Below are 25831 nucleotides of genomic sequence, written 5' to 3' on the forward strand. Positions count from 1 at the left end.
TAGAGTATAACTGCTCCATAGGGCTTTCTTGGTTCGTGACCTTTCTTCCCCAGAGCCACTGAGTCAGCTCGAACCTCCAAGCTTCAGGTTAGCAGCCAACTGCAACTGCGTGCACCACCCGGGCTCTATGGGTTAATAATACATAGCTCAAAGAGCTGCCGTTGAATTGTTAATAGGCGCAGAACGGCAGGAGGAGCTCCCCCGCGGCACTCCCCCGCCCGCACCCACCTCCTTGCCTTTCCTATAATCCCGCGCCACCGGATGGGGCGGGGCCGGGGACTCAGGGGCGGATTGGCCGACAGGAAATCGCGTGTATACGTTTGAAAGGCCCAATCAGCGCCCGCCTCACAGCGCCAGCCAATAGGAAGCCAGAGAATGGCAGGAGGGCGGGAGCAGCATATTTGAACGGCGGCGGGAGCGGCTCTCCGGGCGGCCCGGACTCGCGGCGGCAGCCTGTGCGCCATGGCGGCCGAGGGCTGCGAGGAGGCCGAGCTGACGCGGAAGCTCCAGGACAGCCGCCATCGCTTCCAGAGGCGCATGCAGCAGCTGATAGAGAAGGTACGGCCCTCAGCTCCGGCTGGAAGGGGTGGCCAGGCGCAAGGCTAGCGGGACTAGGGTGGGGGAGTCGGGGGCCGGGGTGCAGGGACCTGGGTGCAGGGAGGGCGCGGGGAGACGGGACCCGGCTATGAGAAGGGGGAAGGCAGGTCCGGGACCGGGTGCAGGGAGGGTGCGGAGAGGGGGGAGCCGGGCCGGGAACCGGGTGCAGGGAGGGTGCGGAGTGGGGGGAGCCGGGCCGGAAACCGGGTGCAGGGAGGGTGCGGAGAGGGGGGAGCCGGGCCGGGAACCGGGTGCAGGGAGGGTGTGGAGAGGGGGGAGCCGGGCCGGGAACCGGGTGCAGGGAGGGTGCGGAGAGGGGGGAGCCGGGCCGGGAACCGGGTGCAGGGAGGGTGCGGAGAGGGGGGAGCCGGGCCGGGAACCGGGTGCAGGGAGGGTGCGGAGAGGGGGGAGCCGGGCCGGGAACCGGGTGCAGGGAGGGTGCGGAGAGGGGGGAGCCGGGCCGGGAACCGGGTGCAGGGAGGGTGCGGAGAGGGGGGAGCCGGGCCGGGAACCGGTTGCAGGGAGGGTGCGGAGAGGGGGGAGCCGGGCCGGGAACCGGGTGCAGGGCGGGTGCGGAGAGGGGGGAGCCGGGCCGGGAACGGGGTGCGGGGAGGGTGCAGGGAGGCAGGGATGTGGACTGAGGGGATGTAGAAAAACTGCCCAGCTATTCAGTAACTGTGAACTAACTGGGGGTGGGCGGAGAGGTTGCCTGGAGGTCTGACCTAGTGGGACGCCCTGTCCCCTGCAGTACAACCATCCCTTCGAGGACACGGTGCTGGTGGAGATGGCCACACTGACCTACCAGACGCCCCAAGGTAGGAGTCATCTCTCATTTCGGTTTAAAATGTGAATAGCGTCTTGTAGAGTTTTGAAATCCTGGCCGTGCTTTTATAAAAATAAACCTTGTTCATCTAACTAGAAATGAATTCCTGAAGACGTAGATGGTTAAGAATGCACCTGCCTGGGTTGGCATCACAGCTCACACTTAGGCTCCTGTCATCATGGGAGAGTTGCTTAGCGTGGCTGAGGCTCAGTTTCCTCATCTGTAAAATAGGTATTGTAACAGGGTCCTGGTGAAGCCCTTAGGACAGTACCTGTGCCCTCCAGCACTTACGTTGACTGTCATTTGTCTTGTTTGACTTTGAATATTAACTGTTCTCCTTGAGGTTCTGATAACTTGAAACTTAATCCCAGTATGGAAAAGGAGCCATTCTGTTTAGCGATGGTGTTGCAAACTGACCTAAGTCAGTGCATTGCCCGCTGCCCGTTGATTCTCTGCTGTGAATGAGGTCAGTTCCTCTCTTCTCACTACTCCTTACTACTAACTCACCACCAAAGATGTTGTTGTTAGGTGCCATTGAGTCACTTCCGACTCATAGCGACCCTATGTACAACAGAACAAAACACTGCACAGTCCTGCACCGTCCTCGCAATCGTTACTGTGTTTGAGCCCATTGCTTCAGCCACTGTGTCAACCCTACTTGAGGTTCCTCTTCTCTTTTGCTGACCCTCTACTTTACCAAGCATGATGTCCTTCTCCACGGACTGATTTCTTCCTGAATCCAAGCAAGCGAGACAAAGTCTCATCGTCCTCACTTCCAAGGAGCTCTCTGGCTGTACTTCTTCTGAGACAGACTTGTTCGTTCTGGCGGTCCATGGTATATTCAGTATTCCTTGCCAACACCATAATTCAGAGGCGTCAATTCTTCTTCTGTTTTCCTTATTCATTGTCCAGCTTTCAGATGCATATGAGGCAATTGAAAACACCATGGCTTGGGTCAGGTGCACCTTAGTCCTCAAGTGACATCGTTGCTTTTTTTAACACCTTAAAGAGGTCTTTTGCAGGAGATTTGCCCAATGCAAATCTTTCTTGACTGCTGCTTGCATGGGCATTGATAATAAAAGAAAGGTAATGATGATGAAAGCGGATCTCAGATCCTGCTGCACATTAAACAAGCAGGCACAAAACCGTTCATGAGACCTGCTCCTTAAGCGAAGTCCTAACTCTGTGGCTTTTTAGCTGATCTGTCCACACCTCGCTTGCGTACGTACAGTGAACTTGGTGAGTGCTTGTCTCTGAAGATGTTAGGAGCGCCAAAGAGTGTGTGGAAGTGGGTTGCTGTGAACACTAAAAAAAGGAGTATACTTGGTGTGGGTCACAAGACTAGAATTGGCCATTTGTCACTCGTTTCAGAAAACAGGGAGGCCCTGGTGACTCCCTGGTGGCACGCAGTGGTTAAGAGTGTGGCTGCTAACCAAAAGATCTAAGTTGAAATCCACCAGCTGTTCCTTGGAAACCCTATGAGGCAGTTCTGCTCTCTGCTATAGCGTTGCTGTGAGTCGGAATCAACCGACAGCAGTGGGTTTTGGTTTTTCTGGTTTCAAAAAATAGCTGAAACTCTCAAGCAGTCAGGGCGCCCTTTTGTTTTCTAAAATAGACCAGCAACCCTGAAACATGTGCAACTGAGTAGGGGCTACACATGCCACACGCCCCGACACTAAGCCACAGGAAGGAGGAGCATGGTACAGTCAGTCATGCATGATCATTGATTGGATTGAGGGTAACTATACACTAAGACCCCTTCATGCGTATTCATTGAGGCCCCAGTTACTAAGGGACCCTAAACATTGGAGATCCTCTCTGGGGGCGTCCTGTAGTGGGGAGAACATCCCCATTGGCATCTGAGTGTAGGGAGGGTGAGGGGAGGGGATGGCCCAATCAGCACCCCACCTCACAGCACCAGCCAATAGAAAGCATGCTGTGCATGGCAAGGTTTGTGTGGCTCGTCCCAGACCTTGCCAGATGTATCTCTTACCAGGTGTCCTTTCTAATTTTATGTGTAGGTAGAAGGAGCCCTGGTGGGACAGTGGTTAGGGCTTGGCTGCTAACCAAAAGAACCCACCAGCTACTCTACGGAAGAAAAATGTGGCAGTCTGCTTCCATAAAGATTTACAGCCTTGGAAACCCTGTGGGGCAGTTCTACTCTGTCCTGTAGGGTCACTGTGAGTTGGAAACAGCTCCACAGGTTTGGTTTTTCTGTTTAGTGTAGGTAGACTCCATGAGTTCTGTGAGTTATTCTAGTGAATGACAGAACCCACCAGGGGCAGAGAGAGAAAACACACCATGTGAGTGGCTGGTGTCAGGGATGGAGAAGTACAGGGATATGAGAAGGTTTCACATGTTGGAAATTAGCCTCATGCCAATTATTGACACACTTGGGGAGCACTTAGAGCTGGGATGTGGCAAGCACTATGAGCGTTTGCTGCCACTGGTAGCATTAACAAGCATCTCCAGCCTCAGCAGCCTCATCATCCCTCCTCAGTAACTTGAACTCACCTGGGAACAAATGGGGATTTAAGGAGAGATTAAGTATATTGCCCAGGTTCTGCTAGCAACTGAGTGGCGGGACTATGTGTGCCTGATTCCAAAACTCACTGTTTACCCTGTGCTTAGGGCTTGCTCTGTACATATAGAGATGGTCCTCCAAAAGCCCCTACTCTGTAGATACAGTACATATACATTGCCGTATTGTGTGTGTGTGTGTGTGTAACACCCACATACAGATTGTCTTCTATATATTTTGAGGGCAGTACCCGGCATGTGTTTCTTGTTTTCATTTAACTTTGGGGGTCAGTGATGTAGTTTGAAGAGTTGCTGTCTGTTAGATAGGAGAGATTTTCATTAATGACAAATTTTTATCCAGGCTTCATTAAAAAAAAAAAAAAAGTTCAAGCTCACAAGGATGAACAGCAACAGAGTGTCAGCACTCAGGCTTGGTTTTAAGATCCCTTTCTTTTGCTCATCACTGGTTTCCTTTCAATGCAGGTTGAATAGAAATTCAGCATTCAGGATTACTGACATGGTGATTTTTATTTTTTTTCTTAAGGATTGAGGCTGTGGGGTGGAGGACTGATACAGGAAAGAAGCAAAGGACAAATCCAGGTATTCAATGTCAAGTCTGATCACCAACGTGCCTTGCTGTTGATGCGAATGCAACGTGAGCTGTGGTGTGAATGTTGATGTGAATGTGGCATGAGCTGCAACCCCCGCTACTCTGCACCAGAAGCTTCCAGAACTCTGTGCAGGGCCTCCAGTTTGTTTCATGGTGGTATCCTCACCTTGACTCCTCTATTTTTTTTTTTTTTCCTGTTTTCAATGACTTACTAAGAAGCATTTCTTCTGTTGCTTGTTGACTACAAGGAGGACCTGTATAGTTTTAAAGCCCACTATGTAACCTGGTGTTTGCTCTGCCATAGGCCGGTCGGGTTAATTGGATCCCACTTCTGACATTCATTATGATTATTAGCGGGGCCACTGGTGTGGCTCAAGCTCTAGGGAGCAGAGTGTAATGGCCTCCTCGAGGGCAGACGGCTGACCAGCTATGATGTGAGCTCCTGATCTGGACAACTGACTGCTCCATGCGTGTTGGTCACATGCCCCCTGGCTCCATACGCACAGGGTCACGCTGCCCATGCCTTTCCGAGTCATCTAGTGCTGCTATAACAGAAATACCACAAGTGGGTCACTTTAACAAGCAGAAATTTATTTCTCCACAGTAAAGTAGGCTAAAAGTCCAAATTCAGGGCGTCAGCTCAAGGGGAAGGCTTTCTCTGTTGACCTTCTTGTTAACCTTCTCCTGGACTAGGAGCTTCTCCACACAAGGACCCCAGGTCCAAAGGACATGCTCTGCTCCCGGCACTGCTTTATTGATGGTATGAGGTGCCCCACTCTCTGCTTCCTTTCATCTCTCTTTTTTTTTTAATTTTTATTGTGCTTTAAGTGAAAATTTACAAATCAAGTCAGTCCCTCACACAAAAACTTATATATACCTTGCTACATACTCCAAGTTACTCTTCCCCTAATGAGACAGCCTGATCCCTCCCTCCACTCTCTTTTCGTGTCCATTTTGCCAGCTTCTAACCCACTCTACCCTCTCATCTCCCCTCCAGGGAGGACGTGCCAAGTAGTCTCAACCTTTTATCTCTCTTTTTTTTTTTAAGACAAAAGGTGGTGCAGGCCACACCCAGAGGAAACTCCCTTTACCTTGGATCAGGGAGGTGACCTTAGCACGGGTGTTATAATCCCACCTTAATCCTCGTTAACATAAAATTACGATCACAAAAGGGAGGACAGTCACACAATACTGGGAATTATGGCCCAGCCAAATTGATAACCTTTTCTGGGGGACATAGTTCAATCCGTGACAGTGCTGATTCCCATGTCAGAGAAGGCCTCTTAGAAGCCTTTTGAATATTTCCAGATGCTGCCTGGTGACCCCTGGGCTCTGCATGCTGCAGCCCTTGTCAGCTGTACGCGCGTGGGCCAAGGTTAGCTTGGGTGTGCGGGCAGAGGCCGGCCCTTCGCGGGTGTCTTTGCTTCTCACCCTCCCAGCTCCATCGCTCACTTGCTGAGCAGCACAACGAGAGGACGAAAGTGCTGCTTCTCCTGAGGGGCGTCTGGGGCTCCTGGTCGGGCATGGAGGCCTGTTAGAGCGGGGTGTGTGAGAAGAGAAGCTGGTGAATATCCAACCTCACGTCTGCTTGCGGAGAGATTGTAGGCTTAAGACTTTACAGCAGCCTGGTAGCATCTCATTACCGAAACGAGCACGTCTTCATTTTCTTCTGCAGGTTGAGGGATCCCCTGTGACGCCGGTCAGCTGGGTGGACAGCCCTGGGCGAGCTGTGTCCGAAGGTCAGTGAGCACCCTCGCACTGAGGGTGAACCCTGACTTGAGTGCGTGTGCCTTGGTGTGCGTGTGAGTGGAATGTTTGCAGTGAAGCTGAGGTGGAAAAAAAAAGGGATTATAAATTCTTGGTGCCTCGTTCTTAATTTTTTATTGAGGTTTGCTTTTAAAACTTGAGACATTCTTACATGCCCTTTTACCTGCTTGTAAAGCCCGTGGAGCACAAGGAGCTGTGTCCTGCTCATAGTCTCATCCATGGTACTTGACACATAAAAGGACTCAGATATTTCTTGAATGAATGAATAACCCCTACCTTTTTTTTTTTTTTTTTAATTTTTTGCCTAGAAAAATAAAAAGTTAAAATTTTAATAAGAGTTAAGAATTGCCTTTATGGGGTAGTCCTCGCACCGCTAACTGCCCGCCCCTGCAACCCTCTTTCCTTCCTTCTCATTCTTCTCGAGGTTTCTTTCCCCTTCTCTCAGTTCTCTCTGCCAGTTGTGTTGCCTAGACCCCGCCGCAGCCTGGTTTCTCAGGAATCCGTCCACTGCCCACTCTCCCCTGCCCTGGGGGCAGCCTGGCAGTAAAACAGAAGGTGACAGTCTCCTCATCCCGTGTCCCATTCGAATTGCCTCTCTCTGTTCTACCCCCTCACAGCCAGGTTTCCTAAAGGGTGATGGCGTTCACTGCTTGGAACATTCTCCCGCCCCACAGGCTCCTCACCCGGCTGCATCTGGCCTCAGCCCCTGTCCCTGAGTGTGGTGTTGGTGAGGTTCCTGACCACCCTGCTGCCCAGTCTGTTTGGCATTCTTTGGTTCTTATCCTCGTTGCCCTCAGTAGCATCCGACACTTCTCCTTGACACTCACTGGGACACCAGCTTCAGTGGTGCTGTGTTCTCTGGGTCTCCGCCTTCCTCTCCTATGCTTCCTTCTCAGCCCGCTTACAGGCCTGTCTTCCGTCTTTGCAGGGTGCTTTTTCTCAGGAGCTGGTCTGAGCCCCTCTCTGGGGAGGCCATGGCATCAGCCTTTACTGGCTTTGTCTCCAGCCCAGCCTTGTCTAGGTGCGTCTTAACTACTGTAAGCATCTCTGGTTGGATCCTGCAGCATATGCCATTTGGATAAGTCACACCCAACAAGCCTCCGCCATGGTCTTCCCAGTAGAATCAGCTGGAAATCCAGTCCTGTGTCTCAGCCTCTCCTTCATTCCCCTGGATCCAAGACATCACTGTCCTGTTGCTTTTGCCTCCTGTCTCAAATCCACTGCCTCTCTTCCCCACTGCCACCCTCTCAGGACCATGCCTCCTCTCTGTGTGAAATACCACAGTGGCTTCCCATTTGGAAAATAAGGAGAACCGATGGTTTTTCAAAGTAGAGTTAGAAAAAAGACCTGATGAAGATATTTGCTTCTAGATGTTTGTTTACCGGCATTCATTTAGATCTGAGCTCCACGATTCTCAGTTCCTGGAATTTCCCGGACTGCCTGAGACAGTTGGAAATTGATACTTTCCAGCTGCAATGTCCAATATGGCGACTACCAGCCACATGCAGCTATTTAAATTAATCAAAAATTGAGTTAATTTAAAATTCCGTTCCTCAGCCTCACTGGCTGCCTCATCACACAGCGGATAGAGAACTTTCCATCATCACAGGAAGTTCTGTCAGACAGCACTGGGCCAGGGTGCCTCAACTTTACTCAAATCAGAGTTGATTGAAAGAGTGAAAGATGGTATAAAACCTGCTTTTTCTTATCTTTGTCACTGAGGATATTCCTGTTCTGATAGGTTCTGGGTTTCTCCAGTGAAACCTGCAAGAGCTGGAATTTGACGAGACTGCCCTGTTTTTCCGGGTCTCACAAGTTTTCCCGCCTTTGACAGGGTGTGGTCTTACCACTTTTTTTGTGTGTGTGTGCTTTAGGTGAAGGTTTACAGAGCAAATTAGTTTCTCATTAAACAATTAATACACATTGTGACGTTGGTTGACAGTCCTGCAATGTGTCAACACTCCCCTTCTTGATCTTGGATTTCCTATTTCCATTTGTCCAGCTTTCCTGTCCCCTCCCACCTTTCGTCCTTGCCCCATCTTACCACTTTTCTATCACTCTCTATTAGTAGAAAATATTTGAGTTTTCCTTCTCTGACAGGTTTCCGCCTTACACGGACAGGTTCCGGCTTCCACAGGTTTTACTGTAGTAACCACTAACAGCCACAGAGGGCCCATGTCCTTACTAAAGAGTGGCATGTTTGAAGCAATGGGGTTTTTGCTGTAGGACGTACTTAAACGAAATGAAAGCTCTCCTCAAGAGAGAAGAATTATAAGTGTTCTTAGAAATTCTGATTGGAATTTCCTTTTTTGCTTTTAGATTCAAAAAACAATGACTTCGATGCAACTTTTGACCAGGGAGACGAGGTTGCCGTGGCGGTGATGGTAAGAACGGCCTTCTATAGTGAGTGGGTAGTGGTGGCAGGAGGTAGCTGTGTGCATCCTCAGCTCTGACCATGCTGCCCAGGGCAGCTTCCCCCAGCACTCCTGGGATTCCTCTTCTGAGACTCTTTCTGCTGCTCTTTTTGCCCAGAGGTCTGCCCACACACCCATGTGTGACACTTTTCCTTTTAACGGAAAAATAACGTGAAGGTCGTGACTCTGGAGAAGGAAAGAGCACGTTCTGAAGTATTATGTAGGAAAAGGCAGTGATGGGGAAGTTGGTGGCCCTGATAGTAGAGAATGGAGGTGCTGGCCCTTCCCCAACGATACATGCTTATGGGGTCCCCATCTGCCATCTGAATCCCTTTCCCAACCCCTTTCAGCAGCAGCGGATGGGAATTGAGACCTGATTTCTAGTGCGTGGCAAATGAACGGTAGCAGGGCTGACTTCTCCTGAACTTATTTTTTATACACATAGTGGTTGGTGTTAGTGTTACTAGTCTTGAATACCCCGGAGAACATTCAGATTGCTTTAATGTCTTTCTATTCTAGTCATACTGCTATAAATTTTTTATCCTTTTACTGTCTTTTGAATTGTTAGCACTGGGTAAATTTCCTAAAGTCAGGTGGTTCTTCAGGGGAGGAGGGGAGGGCCACTTTGTACAGCTGACAGCAATAGCTGAGAGAGTGACGTTAGGTAACTCCGTGTAGACGTTTGTACTTTAATGGGCTGTGTGAATTCAGCCCAGAATGCAAAAGTTCAGCTGAACCCAAAGGCTCTTAAGAGTATCGACTTGTCTTTTTTATTCAGCCTGCAGTGCTTCAGAGCCCTTTGAAAAATGAGTTACGAAGGAAATACCTGACCCAAGTGGACAAACTGCTGCAACGTAAAAGGTTTTCACAGGTAATCTGCTTCCCTGTCCTGGTTTATGTGATCGAATCTTAGCCTAGAGACACGTTAGGGTACCATGTGACCCTGCTTTTTGTTTGTTTGTTTCCTGTCTTTCCAGACCCTGTAAAGAGCATTCTGAGTAATTCTTTCAAAATTATTCTGGGGCACATTTTATTCAGGGGCTGATAGGTTTTTGCAGTTCTTGAGCAAACCCTCCAGGCCCCCTGTTGTTGTCACCTGCTGTTGAGTCGGCACCTGATTCACGGCGACCCTATCTGTTGTCACAGAGTAGAGCGGCCCCATAGGGCTTCCTCAGCTGTAATATTTCCCGGGTCAGAACGCCAGGTCTTTCTCCCGTGGAGCCGCTGATGTGTTTGAACTGCTGACCTTTCGGTTGGCAGCCGAGTGCTTAACTTTTATGCCACCAGGGCGCCTTTAGTGGATGTATGGACATGCCTCTTCCTTTCACCTAAAGTAGGAAATGATGTCCTCATGGCTGCTGTGCAGTTGGAGGAGGAGTTGGGAGCAGCCCTGTCACCTCAATGATGGCTTTGCTTTGCCCACCATCCCCTGGTCCCGTGATGTTCTTGTTACCCAAGTAATGGTGGATAAGGAAGAAGAGCCAGACTTCCCCAGGGAGTCACTGACAGATGGTGTCACGACTGTGTCCAGAAGTCATCCTGGAGGCCACGTAGACCATTCCAGGGTCTGACGAAGGCACATCTTTTTCCCAAGCCCAAACCAGCCACTGCCGTTGTAGCTGTACACTGTTAAAGCTTAGCCATGCTAAGAAGACAGTACACAGTTTGAAAAGAGAGCAGCTTCTTCCAAAAATCTGGCAACTGTTTTGTTATAACCATTTGTTTTGGTTTCAGCATGCAGATAGCATAGGCCAAGAGAACACCCAGATGACCCTGATCCCTTCCTTGGCCGAGCCTGTCTGTGGTGAGTATGGCACGGACATGCTGCGTGACCACAATGCGATTCTACCCAACTGTGCCAATAACATCCTTTGTAGCCTTTTTGTTTGTTTGTTGAATCAATCCAAGATTCTTCCAAATGTTGCCTGTTGCATTTAGTTGTCAGGTCACATCAGTCTCCTTTATCCCAGACCGTTCTTCGGCCTTTTTGTCGCCATTGTTGTCCTTCATGTCGTGGACATTCACACATAGTCCAGGCCAGTTGTTTTGTAGAAAGCCCCTCAATGTGGTCTTGTTGGATTGCTTCCTCATGGTTAGATTCATGTTAAATGTTTTTTTCAAATGTCATACATAGGTGGTTGTGCGTCCTCAGCAAGTATGGTAGCTTAGTTAAGGTGGGTGCCAGATTTCTCCACTATAAAAGTGCCTTTTCCTCACAGTGCTCTGTCAGGGGGGAATCATTTGAGATTGTGCAAAAGCCTTTTCCCCAAAAACACTCTTGTCCCGTGGTTCTAGTGGTCAGTGAGGTTTACTGCCTGAGCTGGTGATTGCAAACCAGTCCTCTGCTGACTCTGCTTCTATTGGTGGGCAACTTCTTTAAAGAATCTTTAAGAACTTGTGGACTTTTTTAAGACACAGACCTTATAACCCATTGCCATTATTCAATTTGATGCCCTGCATGGCCCCAGATTACCCTGTGGGAACCCCTTCAGGCTGGCTCCTGTGCCCGTTGCCAGGTCCCCCCTTGGTGGTTTGAGATGGCTTCCTTGCCTTCCTGAGTCTGTAGCTGCATCTCCCCTTTCCTGGGTGTCACCAGCATCAGTAATGTACTCTTGTTTGGTCAGTCGTAGCATACAAAATGCTATCAGAATTGCAGCACCTGCCGGCACTCCCACCAACAGGACTGAGTAAGAAGTTCAGGGGTCCCAAGCAGCTCCTTTTATCCTGGGACAATATCCCATAAAGAATGTGAGTTCAGAGTATTGTGTTCAAGGTTATTGGGATCGTTGTCGATCTGATATGCAGTTAGGTCCGTTTGGTTCAGTTGCATTCAACCCTAGGGTTTTTCCCATCCTTTTTTTTTTTTTTTTTAATATGTGTACGACATCTAACATGGTACAAAAGTCAAAGCTGTATAGAGGTTTAATCATTATTCTTATTCCCTTCCCTGCCCATACCTCTTGTAAATAATGCTTTCTGGCTTGTAATTTGCTTTTGAAAAGGTACCCTTCTTCTAAACAATCTCCTAGAACAAGGAAGATTCCTTTGGGGAAGGTAGGGTAAAAAGTAGAAATTTACTGTTGATAGCTAAGAAGAGATCTCTGAGAAAAGGCTATCCCCAAGTATTTGTGGAGTTGTTTTGTTTTTGGTATTGCTTTTAAAACCCACTGTGGCCATTCTCCAATCTTAAGTTCCACAGTCTGTGCATCTGTATGGTGTTTGAATGGTCACACACGTCTACTTTGTGTTTTTTCCTCCTAGAAGACTACGGTAATGTCTCTGCAAAGAACCCTGGTGGCCCCGTTCAGTCAGCGTCATCTCTCAGAGAATGTGACCCCTCAGCCGACTTGGCAGTGGTGCCTAGAAGTGACAGTTTTGTGTCACAGGTGGCCAGTAGCCACAGCTCCTTAAGCAGCCAACCCTTTGAGGTCGAGGATGTTTGTGATGTGACCATCAGTGACTTGTACGAGGGCATGCTGCACTCCATGAGCCGCCTGCTGAGTGCGAAACCGTCCTGCATCATCTCCACCAAGACCTTCATCCAAAACTGGCACTGCAGGAGGAGGTCCGGATGGAAGAGCAGAATGAACCGAACATACTGCAAAGGGGGCAGACACACCCAGAGGGGCCCCGAGGAGCAACGCTCACCCTACTCCAAACCTGCAAAAGAGGTGGGGACACTGAACGATCCCAAGAACTCGCTGGATGTTTCTTGCCGTGAGAGGGGTTTTCGGTTGAAGAAAGCCCTTCTTGAAGTAAACAACCGCCAAGTTCATGAATTAGTTCCAACCTGGAAGGACCCTAAAGTAACTCCTCAGAAGTATTCTTTGTTGACGTATTTGGACTCCAGTGCTGTGTATGATCTTGATCAGGAGAATAGACTTATGACACTAAAATGGTTAATTTCTCCTGTAAAAATCATGTCCAAATCCAGAACTCTACGGGGCCTTGGGGGCAGCCATCACAGAGAGATCGAAGTCAAGTTTGACAAGCTGCATCGGGAATACTGTCCAAACCCCGTGAGCCAGGCTTGCCCCCCAGGCCCCTGGGCTGTGGATGCATACAGAGGTGGCCCTGCAAGCCATGGCTGCCTCCAGGGCTTGGAAACGCACCAGTCAAGTATATCTGTCCCACAAAGGCTACATGAGGGTTTGGAAAAACCAGGGGAAAAGTCTATCGAAGGGAGTGGATGGCTGCCAAAGCGTGATTCCTCTTCCTTGCTTCTTTCCAAGATTGGGCCAGTGCAGAGCACAGTCCATGCTGAGCGGGCGGTGGACAGTCTTCTCCAAGGAAGCAGACTTGGAATGTTTAGAAGGTCACTGACACCCACAAAAGCCATTTCAAAGCCAGATATACAACCTCTGGGCTGTAGAAGGAATCGTTTTGATGACATTAAAGAAAGATTTGACAGGCTTCATCAGGAATATTGCCAAAGATCACCCCAGCAGATGAAAGAGACTTTCTGTGCTGGGCAGTCTCCAGACAGAGCCAGTGTAGAAGCTCAGTATAAAAAAGACTTCCGAGGGAAAACGGCCACAGATTCTGCCTTACAGAGTCCCCAGAAGTCATCGTCCTTACCCCTGTGGAGCATAAAAAGTCCATCGGGCTCAACTACAATTGGGATTCATCCATTGACATGCATAACTCACAGTCCCAGAAGAGACCACCAGTCACCTGCAAAAAGACGCAGATTATCAGACCCTCAAGTATGTGGACGGTGGGCTGAGTCCTGGAACTCCACAGGTGTGGACAGAGCCATCCCAAGTCCAAGGAAAGAAATCAACCCTTTGCGGCTGGACTTGGAAGAGAAGGTACGTTTATTGAGCGGGGATGCTTTTTTTTGAGTGACTGCTCTGTGGGGGAAAGCTTTTAACCAGGGCTTGGAAACTGGTTCTTCCTGGTTTAGTCACGGACAAGGAAGCAGAACCAGGACAGATCTGAATTTTTTAAATTTGAGTGAACCGGAACGGGAAAAATTACAAGTCAAAGCCCTGCTAGAAACCTAATCTTCTTAGAAAACCAGGGCAGCAAACATGTCGCATAGCAACCATATCTCTTGCCAGGCAAATTATGAACAGTCAGAAACAGCACTGTCCCGCTCAAAGATGACGGCCAACCACACCACTTTAAATGTGTACCATTCTCCACAGTCCTGCCAATAATGCAAACTCATGCATCAGGCTCCTGAAAACTCTCACTACGTCTCTTCTGAGTCCACATTCCAGGTCTTCAACTCATGATTTTTCACATTCTGGTTACCGTTCTAGGTCACCCAAATTGTAAAAGTCTGGATCTGTTCCAGTTTCACTTTGTCGGCCATGACTGAACTGGTTTGAACAAGTTCGAAGCTCTGCTTTTAATATGGTCCCAAACTTGTTGTTAGTCAGACATTTACTGAATTTCAACAGGATTGTTTTAATTTTTTTGTGCTTTAAGTGAAAGTTTACAAATCAAGTCAGCCTCTCATACAAAAATTTATGTACACCTTGCTATATACTCCTAGTTGCTCTCCCCCTAATGAGACAGCACACTCCTTCTCTCCACCCTGTATTCCCGTGTCCGTTCAGCCAGCTTCTGTCCCCGTCTGCCTTCCCAACTCCCCTCCAGACAGGAGCTGCCCACTTAGTATCAGTGTCTCTTGATCCAAGAAGCTCACTCCTCACCAGTATCATTTTCTGTCTTATACTCCAGTCCAGTCCCTGTCTAATGAGTTGGCTTTGGGAATGGTTCCAGTCTTGGGCTAACAGAAGGTCTGGGGACCATGGCCACCAGGGTCCTTGTAGTCTCAGACCATTAAGCCTGGTCTTTTTCTGAGAATTTGAGCTCTGCATCCCACTACTCTCCTGCTCCCTCAGGGGCTGTCTTGTGTTCCCTGTCAGGGCTGTCATTGGTTGTAGCCAGGCACCATCTAGCTCTTCTGGTTTCAGGCTGATGTAGTCTCTGATTTTTGTGGCCCTTTCTGCTTCTTGGGCTCATAATTACCTTGTGTCTTTGGTGTTCTTCATTCTCCTTTGCTCCAGGTGGGTTGAGACCAATTGATGAATCTTAGATGGCCGCTTGCTAGCATTTAAGACGCCAGACGCCACTCTCCAAAGTGGGATGCAGAATGTTTTCTTAATAGATTTAATTATCCCAGTAGACCTAGATGTCCCCTGAAACCATGGTCCCCAAACCCCTGCCCCTGCTACTCTGGCCTTTGAAGCTTTCAGTTTATTCAGGAAACTTCTTTGCTTTTGGTTTAGTCCAGTTGTGCTGACCTCTCCTGTATTATGTGTTGTCTTTCCCTTTACCTAAAATAGTTCTTGTCTACTATCTAATTAGTGAATACCCATCTCCCTCTCTCCCTCCCCACTCATAACCATCAAAGAATATTTTCTACTCTGTTTAAACTATTTCTTGAGTTCTTATAATAGTGGTCTTACACAGTATTTGTCCTTTTGCAACAGACTAATTTCACTCAGTGTAATGCCTTCCAGATTCCTCCATGTTATGAAACGTTTCATGGATTCATCGTTCTTTATCAATGCATAGTATTCCATTGTGTGAATATACCATAATTTATTTATCCATTCATCCATTGATGGGCACCTTGGTTGCTGCCATTTTTTTGCTATTGTAAACAGTGCTGCCATGAACATGGGTGTGCATATATCTGTTCGTGTAAAGGTTCTTATTTTTCTAGGATATATTCCAAGGAGTGGGATTGCTGGATCGTATGGTAGTTCTATTTCTAGCTTTTTAAGGAAGCGCCAAATCGATTGCCAAAGTGACTGTACAATTTTACATTCCCACCGGCAGTGTAGAAGTGTTCCAATCTCTCCACAACCTCTCCAACATTTATTATTTTGTGTTTTTTGGATTAATGCCAGCCTTGTTGGAGTGAGGTGGAATCTCATTGTAGTTTTGATTTGCGTTTCTCTAATGGCTCACAATTGTAAGTCTCTTGTATCTGTTAGCTACCTGAATGTCTTCTTTAGTGAAGTGCTGTTCATATCCTTTGCCCATTTTTTAATTGGGTTATTTGTCTTTTTGTTGTTGAGTTTTTGTAGTATCATGTCGATTTTAGAGATCAGACACTGATTGGAAATCTCATAGCTAAAAACATTTTCCCAGTCTGTAGGTAATCTTTTTACTCTTTTGGTGAAGTCTTTGGATGAGCATAGGTGTTTGATTTTTAGGAGCTCCCAGTTATCTAGTTTCTTTTCTGGTATTTGTGCATTGTTAGTAATGTTTTGTACACTGTTTATGCCATGTGTTAGGGCTCCTAACGTTGTTTTCTATTTTTTTTTCCATGATCTTTATTGTTTTAGATTTTATATTTACGTCTTTGATCTATTTTGAGTTTGCTTTTGTGCATGGTGCGAGTATGAGTCTTGTTTCATTTTTTTGTGGATGGATATCCAGTTATGCCAGCACCATTTGTTAAAGAGACTGTCTTTTCCCCCATTTAATGGACTTTGGGACTTTGTCAAATATCAGCTACTCGTGTTTGGATGGATTTATGTCTGGATTCTCAGGTTCTGTTCCATTGGTCTATGTATCTGTTGTACCAGTACCAGGCTGTTTTGACTACTGTGGCGGTATCATAGGTTCTAAAATCAGGCACTGTGAGGGATCCCACTTTGTTCTTCTTTTTCAGTAATGCTTTACTTATCCAGGGCCTCTTTCCCTTCCATATGAAATTGGTGATTTGTTTCTCCATCTCATTAAAAAAATGTCATTGGAATTTGGATCGGAATTGCATTGTATCTATAGATCCCTTTGGTAGAATAGTTATTTTTACAATGTTGAGTCTTCTATCCATGAGCAAGGTATGTTTTTGCACTTATGTAGGTCTCTTTTGGTTTCTTGCAGTAGTGTCTTGTAGTTTTCTTTGTACAGGTCTTTACGTCTCTGATTAGGTTTATTTTATCTTCTTGGGGGCTCCTGTAAATGGTATTGATTTGGCGATTTCCTCTTCGATGTTCTCTTTGTTGGTGTACAGAAATCCAACTGATTTTTGTGTTTATCTTGTATCTTGATACTCTGCTGAACTCTTCTATTAGTTTCAGTAGTTTTCTTGAAAATTTTTTAGGGTTTTCTGGGTATAAGGTCATATCATCCACAAATAGAGATACTTCTTCATTATCAATCTGAATGCCCTTTATTTCTTTATCTAGCCTAATTTCTCTGGCTAGGACCTCCAGCACAATGTTGAATAAGAGTGGTGATAAAGGGCATCCTTGTCTGATTCCGGTTCTCAAGGGGAATGCTTTCAGACTCTCTTGTTTAGGATAATGTTGGCTGTTGGCTTTGTATAAATGCCCTTTATTATCAACGGGATTCTTATGTGTTAATTTCCTAAGTATTCTCCCAAACCAGCATTTATATCAGTCACAAATTCATTGTAAGATGCATTAAGGTAGAGCAGAAGTGTTCTTAGAGGAAAAGTTTGCACATTTCCACAAAATGACGCATTTAACGGGGTTTCTAAAATGCATTTTTACCACGCTGTATCCATCTTTGTGAAACTAGTATTTTCAACCTTTTTATCTTATACATAGAAAATAGCTATGGTAAGGCAAAACAGGTCTGAAAATAGTGACTTTCATTTTACTTCTGGCTGCCTGTTCCTGTCACCCCAGGCCCTGCAGTCAGTGTCCATACCTCTGGCACCTCAGGCCCCACAGTCAGTGTCCGTACCCCTGTCACCTCAGGCCCTGCAGTCAGTACCCGTACCTCTGTCACCCCAGGCCCTGCAGTCAGTGTCCATACCTCTGTCACCTCAGGCCCCACAGTCAGTGTCTGTACCCCTGTCACCTCAGGCCCTGCAGTCAGTACCCGTACCTCTGTCGCCCCAGGCCCTGCAGTCAGTGTCCATACCTCTGGCACCTCAGGCCCCACAGTCAGTGTCTGTACCTCTATCACCTCAGGCCCGGCGGTCAGTACCCATGCCTCTGTCACCTCAGGCCCCACAGTCAGTGTCTGTACCCCTGTCACCTCAGGCCCTGCAGTCAGTGTCCGTACTTCTGTCACCTCAGGCCCTGCAGTCAGTGTCTGTACCTCTATCACCTCAGGCCCCGCAGTCAGTACCCGTGCCTCTGTCACCTCAGGCCCTGCAGTCAGTGTCTGTACCTCTGTCACCTCAGGCCCCACAGTCAGTACCCGTGCCTCTGTCACCTCAGGCCCTGCAGTCAGTGTCTGTACCTCTGTCACCTCAGGCCCCGCAGTCAGTGTCTGTACCTCTGTCACCTCAGGCCCCGCAGTCAGTGTCTGTACCTCTGTCACCTCAGGCCCCGCAGTCAGTACCCGTACCTCTGTCACCTCAGGCCCCGCAGTCAGTGTCCGTACCTCTGTCACCTCAGGCCCCGCAGTCAGTACCCGTGCCTCTGTCACCTCAGGCCCTGCAGTCAGTGTCTGTACCTCTGTCACCTCAGGCCCTGCAGTCAATGCCCATACCTCTGTCAAATCATACTCCATAATCAGTGCTCATAACTCTGTCACCTCAGGCCCTCTATCCTTTCCCTATGCTTTGCTCAATGGCTTCTTCTCTCAGAACCATGTGGCTCCCATCTTGGGAAACATTTCATAAAACTTTAGAGTGCTTTAGCTAGAAATGGGACTCAGTGCTATGGATGCACAAATGACCACTCCTTCTAGAAAGTTCTGAGTGTGGTAGCCTTCATAGGCCCTGATCCACATCAAGCTCAAATAATGTTCCTGTCTCCATTTCTTCCTGCTCCTGTGTTAGCCTGCAGTCCAGCTTGTGCTCGACTGAAACCGTGCTCTTAGACCCCCAACAACCTGCTAGTGGCTGGTCCCTGTAACCATGTGGGAGCCTCTCTCACCATTACTCCAGTGGTTAAGCACTCGGCTGCTAACTGAAAGGTTGGTGGTTCGAACCCACCAGTCGCTCCGTGGGAGAAAGATATAATAGTCTACTTCTATAAAGATTACGGCCTTGGAAATGCTGTGGGGCAGCTCTACTCTGTCCTAGAGGGTCACTATAAGTTGGAATTGACTTGATAGCACACAACAACAACAACAACAACCCAGCCCCTGTGGCTGCTCCAGGCCACCCTGCCCAGGTCTGCCCTTCAGATAGCGCCTCCCTTTCCTTTGCCTGGTGAATTTTCACTGGTATTTTCTCTGCAACTGTCCAGGGAGCCCACGGAACACCACAGCTGAGCAACCTATAGGATCCTTTCCACTCAGGCTCCCTTGCTCCATTCGGGTTTTTCTGTTGTTGTTGTTCAGTTTATTTTTTTAATTTATTTCTGTGTACAAAATCATTATATCAGCTAACCAGAAGTAGATAAGACCTGCGTTCTGATTTGTCTTTCCAGCTGAGGATCAATGTAGGAATTCAGGTCATGGGATGGTATACCAGCCAGGGCCTTCTAGTGTCGGGGAGCAGGGGCAGGCCTGAGTCAGTCCCAGAGTGGTCCTGGACACGGTGTGCCCCAGCAGCCCAGGAGGGCACTGGATTTGGTGGCTTGTCCCGACTGTATGCATCTAAGAGCAGAGCTGTCCCCTTTGGCCTAGGCCTCAAGCCATTGCCTCTCTGCACCCACTTGGCGTTTTCTGACCAAACAGCCAGCGGGGTAACTCTCAGCTACAGTTTGGCGAGTCTCATGGGGCTGAGGCCCTTAAGAAATCTCAGCCACATATTAATGGGCAGACACTTTGCAGAGGTTATTTTGTGAGCGAGTCTTGTCCATTCCGTCTCTTCTAACAGATTGCCTCTCAGGATGGCCTCCTTTCTCAGTTGAGAGGGAGGGGTGTGTACTGAAGACCACTCCTCAGCCCCGAGAGCCTGCACGGGGGTTTCTCTGCCTCCCGACAAAGCAGTCACTTGAACTGCTGTGTCGACTGGTTCTGCTCATCTGAGCCAAAACACCTTTTCCTCAGATGGTCCCACTCCTGGCCTGTTCATGGAGTCTCTGTCCCTTTATTTGCTCACACCCCTCCTGTCCCTGTGGACCTCAGGCCCCTGGAACTGGCAGCTTCCCCCCTCTGCCTTGGCTCTGCCACACCCCACCCTCTCAGCCTCACGAACTCCTGCCTCCATGACGCTCCATGCAAGGTCTCCTTCCCTCTCACTGTTTTACCTGCTCAGCTTCTAAAGTGGTTTCTCTCTCAGTTCAGCCATGTAGCGGGGACCTCAGCTTTACAGAGACTGCTGCAGGGTCCAACCAACTTACCTGCTTTGAGCAGTGTCACAAAGCCAGGACCGAGATGGGACTTGGCCCCTGTATCACCCAGCAGGGTCACCCAGCACTCTGGGATTTGTTCAACTCTCATCGTGGCTACCATGGACACCACCCGAATTTTGTCTCAAGCCATGATGTAAGCATTATTTAGCTTTTTTTCTTCTTTTCCTACTTAAATTATAAATTTCTTGAGGAAAGAGACCAAACCTTAGTGAGCTACGACTACATAGGAAATTTCAATGGCCGATGCTGAAGTGGAGCCCTGGTGGCACAGCAGTTAAGAGCTATGGCCGCTAACCAAAAGGTCAGCAGTTCGAATCCACCAGCCACTCCTTGGAAACTCTATGGGGCAGCTGTACTCTGTCCTGTAGGGTCGCTATGAGTCGGAATTGACTTGAGGGCAACAGGTTTGGTTTTTGGTTTTTTAACATCGGAGTACTTCCTGTGTGCTGGGCAACATGTTCAACCTTTTCAATGCATCATCTCACCTGGTGTGTACATGAGCGTGCTTGGATGGGTTCTGTCAAATTAGGAAGGTTCTATTTCTCCTCTTTATAAATAAGGAAATGCAGCTTAAGCCTTGTAACTCCGAAGTTCATAGAGCCAGAATGGGGCTGGGCCAGGGTTTTAAAACCCATGGGCTTGAGCACCAGACTGCGCTGCCTGTTTGCTGGTTCACTGTTATTTCCTCCGCATTCCTTAGGATATTTATTTGGCCCGGGGGCATTCTTACAATGGGTACGCGAATATGCTGAATATAAAACAGTAGCTGTCGTTCTGAAGGAATTTTACTGAAATCATTTTCTTTGCCCTTTTTTTTTTTTTTTTTCTACAGGAAAGAAGAGCCCAGGATGGAAGAGAAAAGTGATTCCGTGTTAGAAGAATTCAGCACTACAGCTCTATAACCTGGCTGTTCTGGAGTGTTGTTCCTCTTGCCCCCTGCTCTCTTACTTTTCTTTTTTTTTTTTTTAATTCTTGAGAAAGTGTGAGAATTTGGGTGATTTTATCTTCCTTGCAAAGCAAGCATCAATGAAATTGGTTCCGTCAGAAATGACTCCGAGTTCTTTAGCAAATAAATAAAGTTGCTCATTTAAAATTTTAATGTTACCCTTTATAGGCCCATTATGCTCATGTTTTAAAAATTTGGCATGTCCAAAGAATTCTCCCTACCAGTTCCAATTTTGTTAGAAAATATTGTTTGCTTATGAGACCTAAGTTTAAGCCCCAGATAGGATGATCCTTGAACGAAAATACAGCTGCTTAGTCTTTTAAAGAAGGAGCCCTGGTGGCCCAGTGGCTGACTACTTGGCTGCTACCCAGAAGGTCAGCGGTTTGAACGTGGCAGTTCTGTGTCCTATAGGGTCACTCTGAGTCAGAATCAATTAAACAAGAATGGGTTGTTTGTTGGGTTAGTCTTTTAAAGGAGCCCTCGTGGCGCAGTGGTTAAGCGCTCTGCTGGTGCTCTGCTCCCATAAAGATTACCAAAAAGTCCTAGGAAACCTTATGCAGCAGTTCTCCTCTGTCATTACAGGGCTGCTATGAGTTAGAATTAACTCAACAGCAACAGATTTGGGTTTTTGTTTTTTGGGTTTTTTTAGTCTTAAATTCAGCCCCCATGGGGACTTGATATCTTCCGTATTAGGAGATACTCATAATTTACCCATTGATAATACTTCCTACCATCTTCACATTTTGAGGTGAAAACGCATTGTATTTGAACAGTCCGATGACGGTCCCAAACCACTCTTGCAGCCACCCTTCGTGACATCTGACTGTATTGGAACTGTTTACAAATAGGAAATCAGTGACTTGTTTATGAAGCATTTCAAATATGCAGGAAGCACTTAGAAAACCCATGTACTAACCATCTAGAGCAGAGCTACCATTGTTCTCTTTGTTTCTTTAATAGAAGGTGTCGTAGTCGTCTAGTGCTGCTATAACAGAAATACCACAAGCGGATGGCTTTGACAGCAGGAATTTATTCTCACAGTCTAGTAAGCTAGAAGAACAAATTGAGGGCACCAGCTCTGGGGAAATCTTTCTTTCTCTGTTGGCTCTAGAGGAAGGTCCTTGTCATCAATCTTCCCCCAGTCTAGGAGCTTCTCAGCACAGGGACCGTGGTCCAAAGGACACACATTGCTCCTGGCACTATTTTCTTGGTGGTATGAGATCCCCCCCCATCTCTGCTCGTTTCTCTTTTATATCTCAAAAGAGATTGATTTAAGATACAGTCTTATCTTGTAGGTTAAGTCCTGCCTCATTAATGTCATAGAGGTAGGATTTACAACCCAGGAAAATCACATCAGATGACAAAATGGTGGACCATCACACAATACCGGGAATCATGGCCTAGCCAAGTTGACACACATTTGGGGGGTTGCAATTCATGACAGAAGATTAGAGATAACATTAGACTGTATACTTTACCTCCCAGAGGCACTGGCTCTCCTGGTGGGGCTGCATCCATCCGTCCAAGTCCTCACACTGGGACCACGGAACCAGTGAGCCACAGAAAGGTGCTGGCTGTGTGACTGCTGGAGACCCGGGTCAAGCCTTCCACCTCGCATGTGCTTGTTCTTCCTCACAGAACAGGCTAGCAGTGGCCTGCTGGTTCAGGCTCAGCCAGGCCTGTGGAGGCCCCTGCAATTCTTCTAGAACTTTGCTTTCATGCTTGCAGCTTCATAGAGGAGGACAACCTGACCTTTTCTTTTCTTTGGATAACTATCATCTTTGCCCAGAACTGCTGTGCCTTGCCCCTCCCCACACACAGCAGACCTGCACTGAGGGCTCTTTGGCCCGGCCAGGTCCAGCTGCCAGAGAGGCCAGAAAATAGAGCCCGATTATTCCATCCTCAGGTAGAGGAGTGGAGCCCCTGGGTAGTCCAAACAGTTAACATGCTTGGCTGATAAACGCAGGGTTAGAGGTTCCAGTCTACCGCAAAGATGCCTTGGAAGAAAAGCCTGGCCATCTACTTCCAAAAAATCATACGTTGAAAACCCTGTTGAGCAATTCTATTTTGACACATGGTGCTGCTGTGAGTCAGAATGGATTCAATGGCAACTGGTTTGGGTTCTCGTTTTGTGTGTGTGTGGCTTTTTTTTTTTCTTTAGTAAAGGAAGGTGAGGTAGAAGGTAACAGGATGGTGGTTAGCCATTTTATATTGTTGCGTGTTGTCAAGTTGATTCTGACTCATAGCGACCCTACAGGACAGAGTAGAACTGCCCCGTAGGGTTTCCAAGGCTGTAATCTTTACAGGGGCAAACTGCCACATCTTTCTCCCTCTGAGCTGCTGGTGGGTTTGAACCACCAACCTTTCAGTTAGTAGCCAAGCACTTAACCACCGTGCCATCAGGGTTCTCCATATATAGTTTATGAGGTCTTTTATTGCCAGATCCTAACCCTGGCAAGGATCCCTGGTACGAAGTGGTTAAGCCCTTGGCTACTAACTGAAATGTCAGTGGTTTGAACCCACCAACCACTCCTCGGGAAAAGGTGTAGCAGTCTGCTCCCGTGAAAATTACAGCCTAGGCAACCTTATCAGGCAGCTCTATAAGGCCACTGTGGGTCAGAATCGACTCGATGGCAGTGGGTTTGGTGTTTTGGTTTAAACTATATAGGTTATGGTCTGTGTGTCACCAACTTTCACATAATAACTGCATACTGTCAGTACTCTGCAGTTTCATTTCACAAAGACATTGTTTGCATTTGATAACAGCCGATGCTGGTACGTGTCTCAAGAGTCATTGAGTACACAGTTAACTCCATGCCCATATTCTGCTCTAGTAGCCGTGCTAAGAACACATTCACCCAGGATTCGTGCACGTGTGTAAGAGATTATCTGGGCAAAACTTGTTAGGTGCTGTCAAGTTGATTCCTACTCATAGCAACCCTACATACAACAGAACCAAACACTGCCCGGTCCTGCGCCATCCTCACAATTATTGTTATGCCAGAGCCCATTGTTGCAGCCCCCATGTCAATCCATTTCATTGAGGATCTTCCTCTTCTTTGATGACCCTCTACTTTATCAAGTATGATGTCCTTCTCCAGGGGCTGTAGAATACCAGAAAGATGTTTGCCTGTTCATTGACTATGCTAAGACATTCGACTGTGTGGATCATAACAAATTATGGATAACATTGCGAAGAATGGGAATTTCTAGAACACTTGATTGTGCTCTTGAGGAACCTGTACAAAGACCAAGAGGGACAAACCATAGAGGTGAATTATTGGGGCAGGCGTGTCCTCAACTTCGCTGACTACTGTCAAATTGCTTTTCCCATTGCACTCCCCCAGCAGTGTGAGCATTTCCATTTCCCCAGGTTACCGCCCCCAGTCACCGCTGGCAGCCTCTGAGGTGGTTGCCAACGTGGTGGGTGTGATTGGTGTGATGTGGCCATTTGTTTTCTCCTAGTGTAACCCGACCCTACGAATGCCCGGTAAATTTCCATTAAACCAGCCCAAGCCAGATTTGGCCCACCCCGCATGCACAGAAGGGGCAGCTGTGACCGTTATTTGGCCTCAACAGAGGATGCAGCAACAGGTGGAATGAATCAGAAGGAAAATCGTCACCCGGACCCCGTTTCAAAGCAGGAGGTCTGACAAGAACGTGACCTCCTGTTTCCTGGCCACCATCTTGCTGCCCAAATCACATGTAAGCCCTGCTTCCCCATAGCCTGGGGAGTCGGATCTGAGGAACTTCCTCCTGGCTCCTTGCTCTGCACATTGCAATAAAGTTACTTTTTCTTTGTCAAAAGCCAGTGTCCAGATTATTGGCAGGTCTGAGCACTCTGGACAAGGACCCATCTTCCCGGGTTCGGTAACGCTGGTGACTTGAGATTGAGTTTGTCCTGGGCATGCCGGCCTTTCCGCTGTCCACTCCTGGATTACTCATGTGCGATCTGGAGCCTGTTTTTCTGTTTGCTTCACTGCTTCTTACTGATTGGGGTGTATTTTGGTACCAATGCAATTATGTGAATTAATCCAGTCTTAAATAAATTGTAAATAACTTCTCCCATCTGTGATTTATCATTTAACTACAGCATTTTATTGTACAGAAGTTACATTTCAGGTATTTTAATCTTTTAGTTTTTTGCTTTTGTTTTTCTGGCTTCTGCTATCTAAAGAAAACCTCCCCTGCCCTCAGGATCAAAAGTGCCCTTCACTTTCCTAAAATTTGGGTGTCCAAGCGTAGGGGTCTAAAGCCCTGAAGTGTTTTGCGTGGGTGTGGCGGGAGGTTGTGACCTAACTACGAATGTGCTGCTGTTGTTCCAGGACATTTACTGAGAGGCACGCCCACTCCCGGCTCCAGCAGTGGTATTCAGCACTTCGCAGAAAAGACCTTTACTGTTTGCTCCGTGGGAGCCACAAAACCATTTGAAAACCACTGTTGGGGTGGATCACTTGTCTGATTGGGCTGCTCGAAAGCTCATGCCCATTGGTAGGGCCCATCGGTCATTGCCTTCCGCAGCTGTATCAGGAACAATCCAGAAGTCCCATTTTCCTGCTTAAGGGACAACCAGTGACTCTGTTCTGGTGATGACTGAATGTAGGAAAAGTCTCTCCCATCCTCTCATCCCCACCCCATGTTTCTTGGACATGGACGAATTTCTTATTTTCAACCCTCAGGCAGATTCTGTACCAGGCCTCACTGGGTCCATTCCAACCATCCAAACACGGTTTCATAACTTTGGGCCTTGATGGGCAGGGAGTGCAAAGGCCCAGAATCAATGTCACCCCCTCACTGAGACCCTCGCCCTCCTATGATATGTGTTCCAGCTGGGAGCTAGAAGTCTGCCTTTCTGGGGCAAAGCCTAGAGGTGAACTATTCAGAGTGGGGCCCTGGGCAGAGCTGCGAGAACAGCCTCCCCGGCTATGTGGCCAGGGCGTGACAGCGGACACACCCTCA

The 25831-nt window shown here is 47.8% G+C and overlaps 1 protein-coding gene across 3 annotated transcripts; it reads left to right on the top strand.

The window, feature by feature from the left end:
* The first annotated feature begins 445 nt into the window (after positions 1 to 445).
* On the top strand, positions 446 to 25541 carry HJURP (Holliday junction recognition protein). 3 transcript variants are annotated; one of them, XM_023557733.2, is made up of 10 exons: positions 446 to 558; positions 1346 to 1412; positions 4485 to 4540; positions 6226 to 6289; positions 8637 to 8701; positions 9510 to 9602; positions 10466 to 10535; positions 11996 to 13542; positions 19854 to 20059; positions 20759 to 25541. In XM_023557733.2, the coding sequence occupies exons 1-10, from the start codon at positions 463 to 465 to the stop codon at positions 20826 to 20828; spliced, it is 2334 nt and encodes a 777-aa protein (XP_023413501.1). In that variant the 5' UTR covers positions 446 to 462; the 3' UTR covers positions 20829 to 25541. The 3 variants fall into 3 exon arrangements, with proteins under 3 accessions (XP_023413501.1, XP_010595906.1, XP_010595907.1); XM_010597604.3 differs by having other exon boundaries at positions 11993 to 13542; positions 20759 to 25540; XM_010597605.3 differs by lacking the exon at positions 19854 to 20059 and having other exon boundaries at positions 11993 to 13542; positions 20759 to 25539.
* Positions 25542 to 25831: the final 290 nt, after the last annotated feature.

This window comes from Loxodonta africana, chromosome 6, assembly GCF_030014295.1.
Source record: "Loxodonta africana isolate mLoxAfr1 chromosome 6, mLoxAfr1.hap2, whole genome shotgun sequence".
Classification (NCBI taxonomy): domain Eukaryota; kingdom Metazoa; phylum Chordata; class Mammalia; order Proboscidea; family Elephantidae; genus Loxodonta; species Loxodonta africana.

What these genes read in the sequence shown, in the direction of transcription:
- HJURP (XM_010597604.3), top strand. Translation starts at nt 463, where the DNA reads ATGGCGGCCGAGGGCTGCGAGGAGGCCGAGCTGACGCGGAAGCTCCAG. An exon ending in CTTGGCCGAGCCTGTCTGTG is followed by an intron (nt 10,536 to 11,992) that starts GTGAGTATGGCA and finishes TTTTCCTCCTAG; the next exon opens with AAGACTACGGTAATGTCTCT. An exon ending in GGCTGGACTTGGAAGAGAAG is followed by an intron (nt 13,543 to 19,853) that starts GTACGTTTATTG and finishes TTTCTCTCTCAG; the next exon opens with TTCAGCCATGTAGCGGGGAC.